The sequence below is a fragment of the Vulpes lagopus genome, chromosome 8 (genome assembly GCF_018345385.1).
Source record: "Vulpes lagopus strain Blue_001 chromosome 8, ASM1834538v1, whole genome shotgun sequence".
In the NCBI taxonomy this organism is placed as follows: Eukaryota; Metazoa; Chordata; class Mammalia; order Carnivora; family Canidae; genus Vulpes; species Vulpes lagopus.
In genome coordinates this window covers 46,924,423-46,940,605 of record NC_054831.1, presented here as the reverse complement: position 1 = coordinate 46,940,605, position 16,183 = coordinate 46,924,423, and the positions used below count along the sequence as shown (strand labels likewise).

General features: G+C 38.8%; 1 protein-coding gene across 1 annotated transcript in view; it reads left to right on the top strand.

Moving 5' to 3' along the window:
- CCDC169 (coiled-coil domain containing 169) overlaps positions 1–14,644 on the top strand; it is a 48,134-nt gene extending 33,490 nt beyond the window's left edge. Inside the window, exon 6 of the mRNA XM_041767450.1 lies at positions 14,545–14,644. Coding sequence (XP_041623384.1) covers positions 14,545–14,644 — 100 coding nt within the window. The remainder of the gene's footprint in view (positions 1–14,544) is intronic.
- The last annotated feature ends 1,539 nt before the right edge of the window (positions 14,645–16,183 follow it).

Genomic DNA, 16,183 nt, shown 5'->3' with positions numbered 1-16,183 from the left:
TGTTTCTTTTGGTTGATACTATTACATTTGCTAATGCTAAATGTTGACTATGGAGTTTCCTAATGTTCAGAATAAATCAGAGCATTAAAAAATACCCAGATGAGGTACTTGGGTGGCTCAGTCAGTTGAACATCCAACTCTTAATTTCAGTTCAGGTCACGATCTCAGGGTCATGAGATGTAGCCCCATGTTGGGCTATGAACTGGGCATGGGACCTACTTAAGATTCTCTCTCTACCTCTCCTTCTACCCTTTACCCTCCCCTGCTTGCTTTCTCTCCCTCTCAAAAAAAAAAGAAAAAAGAAAAATAAAAGGAAGAAAATACCTATTTGACTGTGATATACTAATTTATAAAAAAAAATCTATCTATCAGAGAGGGATACTAAATATTAGCTATTACATATATTCCTACTTTGAGGAACCATAGCCACAAAATGAATGAGATATACTGCTATTGAAAGATGTATCCTAGAGATCCTTATATATACTTATTTGAAAAAAGGGTATGAGGCATCTGGCTGGATCAGTCAGTGGAGCGTATGACTCTTGATCTTAGGTTTTTAAGTTCGAGCTTCATATTGGATGTACAGAGTACTTAAAAGTAAAACCTTTAAAAAAAGATAAATAAGAGATATCACCTTTAAGATAAATAGGAGAAATCATCTTTTTAGCATGAGATTTGGAATTGCCAACTTAATAGGTAACCTTATGACAATGACTCATGGCACATATTAACTATAAAAAAATCATCTTCCTAGAAGCAAAGACTTCAAAAGCTGATACCACTAGTAATGATTCCTAAAAGTAGAAAACTGTAAAATTTATTTTTTCTTTAGTGTGAACATTCTCATTTTTTTTCTGCTTAGAAGTGTTCTAGAGTGATTAAGAACTCTAGAGAAGAAAGTAACAAGGCAATCGTTAGTGCCCTGGAATCCACAGGACCTGAAGGAAATTCTGAGACTCATTGAGAGACAGATTGTTCAGGGAACCTCCTTTTGATAAGAAAAGCAGCTAGAGTAGAGAAAATACAACCAAAATATCCAAAATTAAGGGAATAATTCAATTAACTATGATGATATTATAAAGTTACAAAAAGTTACATTCTAGGAAAATAGATAATTGATAAAGCTAAATGTTTACCTATAGTAGTAAAGAAAAATTATAATATAAAATAGTATAATGGGATTATGGATAATTTATATTTGTACTTTCTAGTATTTTCTATAAGAATATGTGTACTTTTAACACAATTTAAAGTACCCAGCTTGGGGTGCCTGGGTGGTTCAGTCAGTTAAGTGTCTGCCTTTGGCTTGGGTCATAATCCCAGAGTCCTGAGATCTAGCTGCATTGGACTCCCTACTCAGCAGGGAGGTGTCTACTTCTCCCTCTCCCTCTGCTGCTCCCCCTGCTTGTGCACGTGCTCTCTCTCTCTCTCTTCCTTTCTCAAATAAATAAATATGATCTTAAAAAAAACAAAAAAGTACCCAGCTCAAAAAGGGCATTTAAGATAAGGAGCTGTTTTTTATAAGGTTCCATTGGTTCTACTAAGGAAATAACAATGCAGATTTTAAATAAATATAGAAAAAACCCTAAACTTCATTTGGAACCAAACATATATAGGAGCTCAGGGTAATTATTAACGGAATACTTGTGTCTAATTGCTGTTAGTGTTTCCATTTGTTTTTGTAGGGTAAGATTGGGGCAGCCAATAAAAAAAAGAGTATGTGTACTTCATAATAATTTTTAACTACATTATATTAAAGGAGATAAATCGAGGCGCTTGGGTGGTTTAGTCCATTGAGCATCAGACTTTTGATTTCAACTGATGTCATGAGCTCGGGGTCATGAGATGGAGCTTCACACAGGGCTCTGAACTCAGCATGGAGTCTGCTTGTCCCTCTCTCTGCTCTTCCCACTCATGCACTCACTCTCTCTCTTAACTAAAAAAAAATTTTTTTTTTTTAAAAGGAGAAAAGTCAAGGGTTGCCTGGCTGGCTCAGTCGGTAGGGCATGCAACTCTTGATCTATCTTGGGATTATGAGTTTGAGTCTCACATTGGGTATAGAGATTACTTAAAAAAAGAAAAAATATCTTTTAAAAAAGATTTTATTTATTTCTTTGAGAAAGAGAGAGAGCGACAGAGCAAGCATAAGTGGAGGGCTGAGGCAAAGGGAGAAGGAAAAGCATATGCCTCACTGAGCAGGGAGCCTGATGTGAGGCTCAGTCTAAGGATCCCGAGATCATGACCTGAGCCAAAGGCAAACACTTAACTGACTGAACCATCCAACTGCCCTGAAAAAATTAAAAATTAAAAAAAGAAAAGAGGGATCCCTGGGTGGCGCAGTGGTTTGGCGCTTGCCTTTGGCCCAGGGCGTGATCCTGGAGATCCGGGATCGAATCCCACATCAGGCTCCCGGTGCATGGAGCCTGCTTCTCCCTCTGCCTATGTCTCTGCCTCTCTCTCTCTCTCTGTGTGACTATCATAAATAAATAAAAATTAAAAAAAAAAGAAAAGAGAAATAAAAATAAAAATAAATAAAATAAAAATAAAGTCCATCTCCTAGAATGACTATAGAATAACTCAAGTCAAAACAACAGTGTAAATATTTGTGTACCTAATCCAGTGTGGTATTTTTAAAAATAGTATGGTAAAATTAAGGTGGTAAATGAAAATTTGCACTGGGTTTGGAGCAGATAATCAGTTTTTGCCTCTGCCACTTATTATTTAATGTGGCTTTATGTAAGTAACTCCTTCAGATTTAGTTTATTCACCTATAAGATGAGAATGACAAAATCCAAATTGAATGGTTAATATGAGAATTAGAAATTATTGAAAAATCTCCAGTTCAATAAATATCAGCTATTATTATTTTCTACAATGTAGTATTTTATTGAATATAAAGAATAAAGTAACAAAGAATTTATTTGTGGGAAGAAAATAAGACATATGACAATAATTTGAAACTGCAAGTGACAAAGCTATAACACTGTTATGCTTGCGTAATCTTGCAAGGGTCTCAGCTACTCTCATGTATGTAAAAACTATGATACTCAGGAATGAAAAATGAAAAACTATGATACTCAGGTCAAATTTTGTTGACCATGGCTGATCACATATTGTGACCCAGTATACCCACATATATATTTATATATAACTGAAACCATGTATGAAACAATACTTAGCCTTATGTGTGATGCATGCTAATATTTTCTGTTTTGTTCTATTTTTTATATTGCTATAATTCACTAAATCAATCAACTATTGAATTGCATCCTGCAGTTCAAAAAACACGGTTTTAAAAGAGGCCTAGTAGATTAAACATGTTTTTAGAGTTATGTACCTCAGCTTGATGATTAGAGTCATCATGTCAGTTAGATCTTATGGAAATGGTTGATATTAAGGAAGCTATTTAAAACAGCCTTAGCATAATATAAAAGCATGTAGTATAGTAAACAATAATGAGCTATTACTTGAATATGATATAAGTGAATGCTTGTGGTTAATTACCTCTTATACCAGAAGATGAAATTATTCTAAAACATTGTTATTTATTTTTTTATATGTATATACTGTTAATTTTATTTTATTTTATTTTATTTATTTATTTTTTAATTAACTTTTATTGGTGTTCAATTTACCAACATACAGAAAAACACCCAGTGCTCATCCCGTCAAGTGTCCACCTCAGTGCCCGTCACCCATTCCCCTCCAACACCCGCCCTCCTCCCCTTCCACCACCCCTAGTTCATTTCCCCGAGTTAGGAGTCTTTATGTTCTGTCTCCCTTCCTGATATTTCCCAACATTTCTTTTCCCTTCCTTTATATTCCCTTTCACTATTATTCATATTCCCCAAATGAATGAGAACATACACTGTTTGTCCTTCTCCGATTGACTTATTTCACTCAGCATAATACCCTCCAGTTCCATCCACGTTGAAGCAAATGGTGGGTATTTGTCGTTTCTAATTGCTGAGTAATATTCCATTGTATACATAAACCACATCTTCTTTATCCATTCATCTTTCGATGGACACCGAGGCTCCTTCCACAGTTTGGCTATTGTGGCCATTGCTGATAGAAACATCGGGGTGCAGGTGTCCCGACGTTTCATTGCATCTGAATCTTTGGGGTAAATCCCCAACAGTGCAATTGCTGGGTCGTAGGGCAGGTCTATTTTTAACTCTTTGAGGAACCTCCACACAGTTTTCCAGAGTGGCTGCACCAGTTCACATTCCCACCAACAGTGTAAGAGGGTTCCCTTTTCTCCGCATCCTCTCCAACATTTGTTGTTTCCTGCCTTGTTCATTTTCCCCATTCTCACTGGTGTGAGGTGGTATCTCATTGTGGTTTTGATTTGTATTTCCCTGATGGCAAGTGATGCAGAGCATTTTCTCATGTGCTTGTTGGCCATGTCCATGTCTTCCTCTGTGAGATTTCTCTTCATGTCTTTTGCCCATTTCATGATTGGATTGTTTGTTTCTTTGGTGTTGAGTTTAATAAGTTCTTTATAGATTTTGGAAACTAGCCCTTTATCTGATATGTCATTTGCAAATATCTTCTCCCATTCTGTAGGTTGTCTTTTAGTTTTGTTGACTGTATCCTTTGCTGTGCAAAAGCTTCTTATCTGGATGAAGTCCCAATAGTTCATTTTTGCTTTTGTTTCTTTTGCCTTTGTGGATGTATCTTGCAAGAAGTTACTGTGGCCAAGTTCAAAAAGGGTGTTGCCTGTGTTCTCCTTTAGGATTTTGATGGAATCTTGTCTCACATTTAGATCTCTCATCCATTTTGAGTTTATCTTTGTGTATGGTGAAAAAGAGTGGTCCAGTTTCATTCTTCTGCATGTGGATGTCCAATTTTCCCAGCACCATTTATTGAAGAGACTGTCTTTCTTCCAGTGGATAGTCTTTCCTCCTTTATCAAATATTAGATGACCATACATTTCAGGGTCCACTTCTGGGTTCTCTATTCTGTTCCATTGATCTATGTGTCTGTTTTTGTGCCAGTACCACACTGTCTTGATGACCACAGCTTTATAGTACAACCTGAAATCTGGCATTGTGATGCCCCCAGCTATGGTTTTCTTTTTTAAAATTCCCCTGGCTATTCGGGGTCTTTTCTGATTCCACACAAATCTTAAAATAATTTGTTCTAACTCTCTGAAGAAAGTCCATGGTATTTTGATAGGGATTGCATTAAACGTATAAATTGCCCTGGGTAACATTGACATTTTTACAATATTAATTCTGCCAATCCATGAGCATGGAATATTTTTCCATCTCTTTGTGTCTTCCTCAATTTCTTTCAGAAGTGTTCTATAGTTTTTAGGGTATAGATCTTTTACCTCTTTGGTTAGGTTTATTCCTAGGTATCTTATGCTTTGGGGTGCAATTGTAAATGGGATTGACTCCTTAATTTCTCTTTCTTCAGTCTCATTGTTAGTGTATAGAAATGCCATTGATTTCTGGGCATTGATTTTGTATCCTGCCACGCTACCAAATTGCTGTATGAGTTCTAGCAATCTTGGGGTGGAGGCTTTTGGGTTTTCTATGTAGAGTATCATGTCATCGGCGAAGAGGGAGAGTTTGACTTCTTCTTTGCCAATTTGAATGCCTTTAACGTCTTTTTGTTGTCTGATTGCTGAGGCGAGGACTTCAAGAACTATGTTGAACAGCAGTGGTGAGAGTGGACATCCCTGTCTTGTTCCTGATCTTAGGGGAAAGGCTCCCAGTGCTTCCCCATTGAGAATGATATTTGCTGTGGGCTTTTCGTAAATGGCTTTTAAGATGTCGAGGAAAGTTCCCTCTATCCCAACACTCTGAAGGGTTTTGATCAGGAATGGGTGCTGTATTTTGTCAAATGCTTTCTCCGCATCTAATGAGAGGATCATATGGTTCTTGGTTTTTCTCTTGCTGATATGATGAATCACATTGATGGTTTTACGAGTGTTGAACCAGCCTTGTGTCCCAGGGATAAATCCTACTTGGTCATGGTGAATAATTTTCTTAACGTGTTGTTGGATCCTATTGGCTAGTATCTTGTTGAGAATTTTTGCATCCATGTTCATCAGGGATATTGGTCTGTAATTCTCCTTTTTGGTGGGTTCTTTGTCTGGTTTCGGAATTAAGGTGATGCTGGCCTATAGAACGAATTTGGAAGTACTCCATCTCTTTCTATCTTTCCAAACAGCTTTAGTAGAATAGGTATGATTTCTTCTTTAAACGTTTGATAGAATTCCCCTGGGAAGCCATCTGGCCCTGGACTCTTGTGTCTTGAGATGTTTTTGATGACTGCTTCAATTTCCTCCCTGGTTATTGGCCTGTTCAGGTTTTCTATTTCTTCCTGCTCCAGTTTTGGTAGTTTGTGGCTTTCCAGGAATGCATCCATTTCTTCTAGATTTCCTAATTTATTGGCGTACAGCTGTTCATAATATGTTTTTAAAATCGTTTGTATTTCCTTGGTGTTGGTAGTGATGTCCCCTTTCTCATTCATGATTTTATTAATTTAAGTCTTCTCTCTCTTCTTTTTAATAAGGTTGGCTAATGGTTTATCTATCTTATTAATTCTTTCAAAGAACCAACTCCTGGTTCTGTTGATCTGTTCCACAGTTCTTTTGGTCTCGATATCATTGAGTTCTGCTCGAATTTTAATTAACTTCTTCTGCTGGGGGTGGGGTCTATTTGTTGCTTTTTCTCTAGTTCCTTTATGTGTAAGGTGAGCTTTTGAATTTGAGATCTTTCCAGTTTTTGAATGGATGCTTGTATTGCGATGTATTTCCCCCTCAGGACTGCTTTTGCTGCATCCCAAAGATTTTGAACGGTTGTATCTTCATTCTCATTAGTTTCCATGAATCTTTTTAATTCTTCCTTAATTTCCTGGTTGACCTTTTCATCTTTTAGCAGGATGGTCCTTAACCTTCACGTGTTTGTGGTCCTTCCAAACTTCTTGTTGTGATTAAGTTCTAATTTCAAGGCATTATGGTCTGAGAATATTCAGGGGACTATCCCGATCTTTTGGTATCGGTTCAGACCCGATTTGTGACCCAGTATGTGGTCTATTCTGGAGAAAGTTCCATGTGCACTTGAGAAGAATGTGTATTCAGTTGAGTTTGGATGTAAAGTTCTGTAGATATCTGTGAAATCCATCTGGTCCAGTGTATCATTTAAAGCTCTCGTTTCTTTGGAGATGTTGTGCTTAGAAGACCTATCCAGGGTAGAAAGAGCTAGATTGAAGTCACCAAGTATAAGTGTATTATTATCAAGGTATTTCTTGAGTTTGGTTATTAATTGGTTTAAATATTTGGCAGCTCCCACATTCGGGGCATATATATTGAGGATTGTTAAGTCCTCTTGTTGGATAGATCCTTTGAGTATGAGATAGTGTCCCTCTTCATCTCTCACTATAGTCTTTGGGGTAAATTTTAATTTATCTGATATAAGGATGGCAACCCCTGCTTTCTTTTGAGGACCATTTGAATGGTAAATGGTTCTCCAACCTTTTATTTTCAGGTTGTAGGTGTCCTTCTGTCTAAAATGAGTCTCTTGTAGACAGCAAATAGATGGGTCCTGCTTTTTTATCCAGTCTGAAACCCTGCGCCTTTTGATGGGGTAATTAAGCCCGTTCACGTTCAGAGTTACTATTGATAGATATGAGTTTAGTGTCATCATATCTATTCAGTCCTTGTTTTTGTGGATTGTTCCACTGAACTTCTTCTTAAAGGGGAATTTTAAGAGTCCCCCTTAAAATTTCTTGCAGAGCTGGTTTGGAGGTTACATATTCTTTCAGTCCCTGCCTGTCTTGGAAGCTCTTTATCTCTCCTTCCATTTTGAATGAAAGCCTTGCTGGGTAAAGTATTCTTGGTTGCATGTTCTTTTCATTTAGGACCCTGAATATATCCTGCCAGCCCTTTCTGGCCTGCCAGGTCTCTGTGGAGAGGTCTGCTGTTACCCTAATATTCCTCCCCATAAAAGTCAGGGACTTTTTTTCTCTTGCTGCTTTAAGGATCTTCTCCTTATCTTTGGAATTTGCAAGCTTCACTATTAAATATCGAGGTGTTGAACGGTTTTTGTTGATTTTAGGGGGGGATCTCTCTATTTCCTGGATCTGAATGCCTGTTTCCCTTTCCAGATTAGGAAAGTTTTCAGCTAGGATTTGTTCAAATACATATTCTGGCCCTCTGTCCCTTTCGGCGCCCTCAGGAACCCCAATTAAACGTAGGTTTTTCTTCCTCAGGCTGTCATTTATTTCTCTTAATCTATCCTCATGATCTTTTAATTGCTTGTCTCTTTTTTCCTCAGTTTCCCTCTTTGCCATCAACTTGTCTTCTATGTCACTCACTTGTTCTTCCACCCCGTTAACCCTCATCGTTAGGACTTCTAGCTTGGATTGCATCTCATTTAATTGATTTTTAATTTCTGCCTGATTGGATCTAAATTCTGCAGTCATGAAGTCTCTTGAGTCCTTTATGGTTTTTTCTAGAGCCACCAGTAGCTGTAAAATAGTGCTTCTGAATTGGCTTTCTGACATTGAATTGTAATCCATATTTTGTAACTCTGTGGGAGAGTGGGCTGTTTCTGATTCTTTTTTTTTGAGGTGAGGTTTTCCTTCTAGTCATTTTGCTCAGTGCAGAGTGGCCAAAAACAAGTTGTATTGGGAAAAGGAGAAAAAGAGAGAGAAGGAAATAAAAGAGAAAAAGAAAAAAGAGAAAGAAGAAAAAAAAGGGGGGGAAAGAGAAGAAAAAGAAAGAAAAAGAAAGAAAGGAGAAAAAAGAAGAAAAAAAAGGGGGGGTGGGGGAAGCAATCAGAAATCAGGAAGAAAGAGAGAAAAAAAAAAGCACAAAACAAAACAAAAAAAACAAAAACAAAAACAAAAAAAAAACACGGGGGAGTATCTTTCGATTCTGTGTACTTTAAGTCCCTTGACTTCCCTTGGAACTGGTCCGTGTCGCTGGTCTTCTGGGGGAGGGGCCTGCTGTGCTGATTCTCAGGTGTTAGCACTTGGGGGAGCTGCTCTGCCCCTGCCTGGTGCAGGCCTCAGTGGGGGTGTTCACCCCGTGAGGCCCCGGGAGGAAGCCACAGTGGCGGGGGCAGCTCTGGGACCCTGGAGTCAGCTCCCGCAGTAGCTCCGGGGCTCTCCGTCTGCAGGGCCTGGAGGCTCCGGGGCGGGGCCGCTGATCTGCTCAGCTCGGGGCAGGAGCGTCCTCGCTGTCCTGGGCCCTCCCGGCCTCTGCCTGTCCCGGGGGAGGCCAGATCCTGGGCTGTGTCCCGGCGCCCTGTGCTCTGGGGCCTGCGCTGTTGGATTCGCGCTCCCGCCCTGCAGCCCCCTCCGCGGAGCCGCCGCCCGAGCCCCTCCGAGCTGCTCCGAGCTGCTCCGAGCCCCGCAGCCCCCTCCGCGGAGCCGCCGCCCGAGCCCCTCCGAGCTGCTCTGGGTCCCGCCGAGCGCTGCAGCCCTTAGGGAGCTCGGCGCATCTCCCGGGGCGCGGTTCCTCTGTTACTGTCCCAGGGAGCCCGAGGGCATCCCCGCCTTTCTGGGGATCCTGCTCCAATTCCCCGGGAGGCCTTTCCGCGGGAAGGTTGGTGCAGCTCCTGCTCCTCCGGGACGGGGCTCTCCTGTCCTGGGGACACTCGCCCCGGCCTCAGCCCGGCTCCCCGCAGGGCCCCTCCCCCTTGGAGGCCTTTTGTGTCTTTGTTTTTCCCCGTCTTCCTACCTTGATAGAAGCACGAACTCTTCTCACTGTAGCGTTCCAGCTGGTCTCTCTTTAAATCTCAGGCCGAATTCGTAGATTTTCAGGATGATTGGATGGTTTTCTAGGTAATTTGTTGAGGACAGATGATTTGGAGACCCTGCTCCTCCGCCATCTTGCCAAACATTGTTATTTAATTAAGGAAACTCTTTGCACAGGAAATGGCTTATTCCCAAAGTACAACATTTAAAAATATTAATATTGAGATCTAATTGATATACCCCAAAATTTACCCCTTTTTTTTCCTTTCAAGATTCTATTTAAATTTAAGTTAGTTCACATATAGTGTAGTATTAGTTTCAGGGGTTAAATTTAGGGATTTATCAGTTGTATATAACATCCAGTGCTCATTACATCAAGTGTCCTCCCGGATGCCTTTTACCCAATTGCCGCATCCCCCCACACACCTCCCCTCCAGCAACCTTCATTTTGTTGCCTGTAGTTAAGAGTCTCATAATGGTTTGCTTTCCTCTCTGTCTTTATCTTTTTTATATTTTTCTTTCCTTTCCCCTATGTCCATCTGTTTCATTTTTTAAAAAGATTTTATTTATTTATTCATGAGAGACACACAGAGAGAGGAGAGACATAGGCAGAGGGAGAAGCAGGCTCCCTGAGGGGAGCTTGATGTGGGACTTGATCCCAGGATCCTGGGATCATGCCCTGAGCGGAAGGCAGAGGCTCAACCAAGGAGCCACCCAGGCACCCCATCTGTTTCATTTCTTAAATTTCACTTATAAGTGAAGATTTAAAATCATACTATTTTTGTATCCATTGGATAAATACCTAGAAGTATAATTGCTGTGTCAGAGGGTAGTTCTATTTTTAACTTTTTGAGAAACTTCCATACTGTTTTCCAGAGTGGCTGCACCCATTTACATTCCTACCAATAGTCCAAGAGGATTCCCCTTTTTCTGCATTCTTGCCAAAGTCTGTTGTTTCCTGAGTTGTTAATTTTAGCCATTCTGACTGGTGTGAGGTGGTATCTCATTGTGGTTTTAATTTGTATTTCCCTAATAATGAGTGATGTTAACCATTTCTTCATATGTTTGTTAGCCATTTGTATGTCTTCTTTGGAGAAATGTCTGTTCATGTCTTCTGCCCATTTCTTAACTGGATTGTTTGTTTTTTGGGTGTCAAGCTTGATAAGTTCTTTATAGATTTTGGATACTAGCCCTTTATCCAATCTGTTATTTGCAAATATCTTCTCCTATTCCATAGGTTGCCTTTTAGTTTGGTTGATTGTTTCCTTTGGTGTGCAGAAGCTTTTTATCTTGATGTAGTCCCAATAATTCATTTTTGCTTTTGTTTTCCTTGCCTCCAGAGATGTGCCTAGCAAGAAGTTTCTGCTGCTGAGGTCAAAGAAGTTGTTGCCTGTGTTCTCCTCTAGGATTTTGATGGATTCCTGTCTCACATTTAGGTCTTTTATCCATTTTGAATTGATTTTTGTGTATGGTGTAAGAAAGTGGTCCAGTTTCATTCTTCCACATAAGTGGTCCAGTTTCATATCTCCCACATAATTTATCCTTTTATTTTTTTTTAATTTTTATTTATTTATTTATGATAGTCACACACACACAGAGAAGAGAGGCAGAGACACAGGCAGAGGGAGAAGCAGACTCCATGCACCGGGAGCCCGACGTGGGATTCGATCTTGGGTCTCCAGGATCGCGCCCTGGGCCAAAGGCAGGCGCCAAACCGCTGCGCCACCCAGGGATCCCTAATTTATCCTTTTAAAGTGAAACTCATTGCTTTTTGGTATATTCACAAAGTTGTACAACCATCCTCACTATATACTTAAAAAACATTTTCACATCCCCCCAAAACCCCTTTACCCTTTAACATTCATTCTCCATTCCTCCCTCCTCCAGCCCCTACCAATCACTAATCTACTTTCTGTCCCTATAGATTTGTTTATTCTTCCTATAAATGGAAGCAAACAATACGTGGCCTGATGTGCCTTTGTCACTTAGCATAATTTTTCAAAGTTCATTCATGTGGGAGCATATATAAGTATTTTATTCCTTTTTGTGGCTGAATAATCCAGTTTTTGGATCTGTCACATTTTGTTTATCCATTAATCAATTGATGGACATTTGGGTTGTTTATACCTTTGACTATTATGAATAATACTGCTATGAATATTCTTACACAAGTTTTTGTGCATATGTGTTTTTAATTCTGTTGGGTATATGCCTTGGAATTGAATTGCTAGGTCAATTGGTAACTCTTGTGCCTTTTTGAGGAACTGCCAAATTATTTTCCAGAGCAGCTGTACCATTTTATATTCCCACTGGCAATGTATATGGATTCTAGTTTCTCCAAATCTTTATCAACATTTGTTATTACTCTTTCTTTTTCTAGCTATCCCAGTACTTGTGAAGTTGTATCTCATTGTAGTTTTGATTTGTACTTACCCCAGGACAAATGATGTTAAGTATCTTTTTGTGTACTTGCTTGCTATTTGTATATCTTCTTTGGAGAAATGCCTGTTCAAATCTTTTGCCCATTTTAAAAAATATATTTTATTTATTTATTTGAGAGAGAGCAAGAAAGCACAAGTAGGGGGAGTGGTAGAGGGAGAAGGAGGAGCAGGCTCTCCACTGAGCAGGAGTCCAATGCCACTAAATCTCAGGACCCTGGGATCATGACCTGAGCTGAAGACAAACATTTAACTAACTGAGCCACCCAGGCACCCCCTTTTGCCCATTTTTAACTTGGGTTTTTGTCTTGTGTTATAAGAATACTTTATATATATTCTGGTTACTAGACCTTATCAGATACATGATTTGCAAATATTTTCTCCCATTCTGTTTTTTTTTTCTGTATTAATGATGTTCTTTGAGGCACAAAAGTTTTCATTTGGATGAAGCCCAATTGATCTTGGCTTCCTAGGATCTTTTTTGTTGGTTACTTGTGCTTTAGGTATCATATCTAAGAAATTTTTGCCTAATCCAGGAGCACAAAGATTTATACATGTTTTCTTCGAAGAGTTTTTATAGCCTTAGCTTCTTTTTAATTCAATTTTTAGTCAATTTTTGTATATAGTGTAAGATTGGGGTCCAGTTTCAGTCTTGCGCATGTTTATCCAGTTGTCCTAATCACCATTTTTTTGGTAAGGACTATTCTTCCTTATTTGATTGTCTTTGTACCCTTTTAAAAAATCAGTCAACCATAAACATACATTTCGAGACTCTCAGCTCTTCTCCGTTGATCTATAATTTTATCCTTATGCCAGGGCCATACTGTCTTGATGATTAGCTTTTCAGTAAGTTTTGAAATAAGTAAGTGCGATTATTCCAACTTTATTCTTCTTTTTCAAGATGGTTTTGGTTTTTTGGAGTCTCTTTAATTTCCATATGAATTTTAGGATCAGTTTTTCAACTTTTTCCATAGGGATACCACACAGCTGGGAAAAGGGGGCAAGTTAAAATGCTACAAAGTTTAGTATTTTTGCTAAGTTTCAGGTGTGTGTGTGTGTGTGTGTGTGTGTGTGTGTGTGTGGTGTTTAATAAATTCTCCAAGATTGCTGCAGGTACTTGGTTACTTTCCTGAGCTCTGAAAAAGTTTCTTCTGACCACTTTTCCCAATTTTTCCATTGCTTTTATGGAGGAAAAAAATGTCTAAAGTCCTTATTCTGTCATTTTTCCTGACATCACTCCCTGAGTAAGGTACTTTTGAAAAGCACCTTCCAGGGAATTGAAGCTGACTCTACTCTTAGGTAAGGGTGTAGGGAAGTTGGCTTTATAAAGATCTGTAAATCAATAATGGAAAGATGGTCCCATGGAAATCCAAGAACAGGTATCTCAGTATAACTGGGCCCACAGTATTAAAACTAGAATTCAAGGAAGCTTTAAAAACCTGAGCAGAACATCTTAGTTCTTCACTATAGTGGTCTGTCATACAGAAAAGTAGTTAAAGGCATAGACTTTGAACTCAGCCTTTCTGGATTCAAATTCCAGATCCACTTACTAACTATATAACCTTGTTTTGCACATCTATATAACAGGGTTAATAATAGTACCTACTTCATAGGGATTTTGTGAGGTTGATGTGAATCAGTTAATAAATAGAATTTAGAATAGCCCCTGACATAAATTATGTTCTTTAAAAATGTTGCTGTTATTTTTTTTTTAAATCTTTTTTTTTTTAATTTTTTTTTTATTTATTTATGATAGTCACAGAGAGAGAGAGAGAGGCAGAGACACAGGCGGAGGGAGAAGCAGGCTCCATGCACCGGGAGCCTGATGTGGGATTCGATCCCGGGTCTCCAGGATCGCGCCCTGGGCCAAAGGCAGGCGCCAAACAGCTGCGCCACCCAGGGATCCCTGTTGCTGTTATTTTTATATAATCAACTAGTTCAGTGTCTACTTCACTTTTCTTCTCATTACTGACTGCCGTCTTCACTCTCTACATCTTTTTAATATCACAGACCTTGGTATATCTTAGTTTCAATCTTATTATAATTTTAGGTACATATGTTTGGCTTACTCACAGATCCTTATTTCTTTATTCTCCCTGCCCGACTTCATGGCTTCTCTCTACTTTCTTAGCTTTAATTCATATTTCCAGAGGCAGTATCAGAATGGTCCATCTCATTCCTCTTTGGTCAGAGCTTTTTACATTAGGCCACCTCATGGACTCCTTCCAGGCCTTTGGATTATCTGCCCTTGAGTTGGTTTCCTCTATCTGTAATGAGATAATATGGTAATACATGTGACTGTTTAGGATGGTACTATAAGCATATCATGTTTTTGCTGTACATGATGATGACTGAAAAATTATGATTAACACTTCTTTTATTTCAGGAGAAGATATAATTCAGTTAATCAGAAGACAATGAATGCCAAGAGAGGACCAGTAAAAAAGATTACAAGATCAAACCATCTTCCAAAACTCAATCCGTAATTGTAGAACTGGGTGGATTTCTATATCTTCCCTTTTTTCATCTGTAATATTCAACTGGTGAAGTTAATGTTTAACACATTTTTCAGGGAATGAAAGAGACAAGAAAGAACTATCAAACTTCTACTTAGCTCCTCTTCCAGAGGTTTGTTCCTTTGTCTGTATGAAAGTAATTTTCTCAAGTGATTGATCCTAAAACATCTAATAGCATTGCTTATGATTTTAGAAATATCCTAGAAAGCCTGAAGGTTGGCATTATTACACTTAACTTTTAATAATATACCCATAACATATGCTGATAGTAACATTGCTATTATATTTGGTTTCTAGTTGACTATCAGCTAAAAATATGAATTCATCAAAACATTTGGCTATTATAGGCTCTATCCTGTTTGGGTCTTTTAAACTTATGGTTTAAACAAAGCTACAAATCAGATGGATTTTATTTTATTTTTTTAAGATTTTTTATTTTATTTATTCATAGAGACACACAGAGAGAGAGGCAGAGACACAGGCAGAGGGAGAAGCAGGCTCCATGCAGGGAGCCTGACGTGGGACTCGATCCGGGTCTCCTGGATCACGCCCTCGGCTGCAGGCGGCGCTAAACCGCTGCGCCACCAGGGCTGCCCAAAACAGATGGATTTTAAATTTTGATTTGAAGTATCATGGTGTTACAGAAATAGCCTTGAACCAATAATCAGCTTGGTTATAATTCCCACCCTGCCGTGAACTTAGGAGATCTTGGGCAGATTCCTTCATCTCATCTTTATTTCCCACATCTGTAAAATGATGGAGGCAAATGATACAACTTCTAAGCGTTGTACTTTGCTAGAAAACCAATATTCATTCAACTACAAGGTCCTACTACTTAGCACATAGTAATTTAAATCATTTTATGATGTTTCTTAATTCACAGTGATGGGGGAATCCCTGGGTGGCTCAGTGGTTTAGCGCCTGCCTTTGGCCCAGGGCGCAATCCTAGAGTCCCGGGATCGAGTTCCACGTCGGTTCCCGGCATGGAGCCTGCTTCTCCCTCCTCCTGTGTCTCTGCCTCTTCTCTCTCTCTCTATGTCTATCATAAATAGATAAATAAATCTTTAAAAAAAAATTCACAGTGATGGTCTAATTCTTTAGACCAAACACTGCAAGCATTCACAATACTCAAGTCTCAAAGAGGAGATGTAGTAAGGATAGGAGAAGTGTTTGTTTAAGGCATTTATACAACTTCTTGAATTTTTCTATATATGTTTTGTTTTGTTTTGTTTTTGTAATTGTTACCTAGGTTTGGAACATACCTATGGTGTATTTGCCCAACTTAATAAGTAAAATAATTGGACTTTATACTTCCAGAAATAACTCACAACTAACTTAGTTTCCAGCTCATAGTATTCTCACTTTATATTTGGAACTAAAACCTAGCTTCTAATTAGTATCAATGGTAATGAATACTAAATGCATTCCTATAATAACTTTTATAGATATTCACTTTCTTTAAGGAAAAATTCATAAATTTCATAGAAATAAAGAATTCTTTTGTGACTT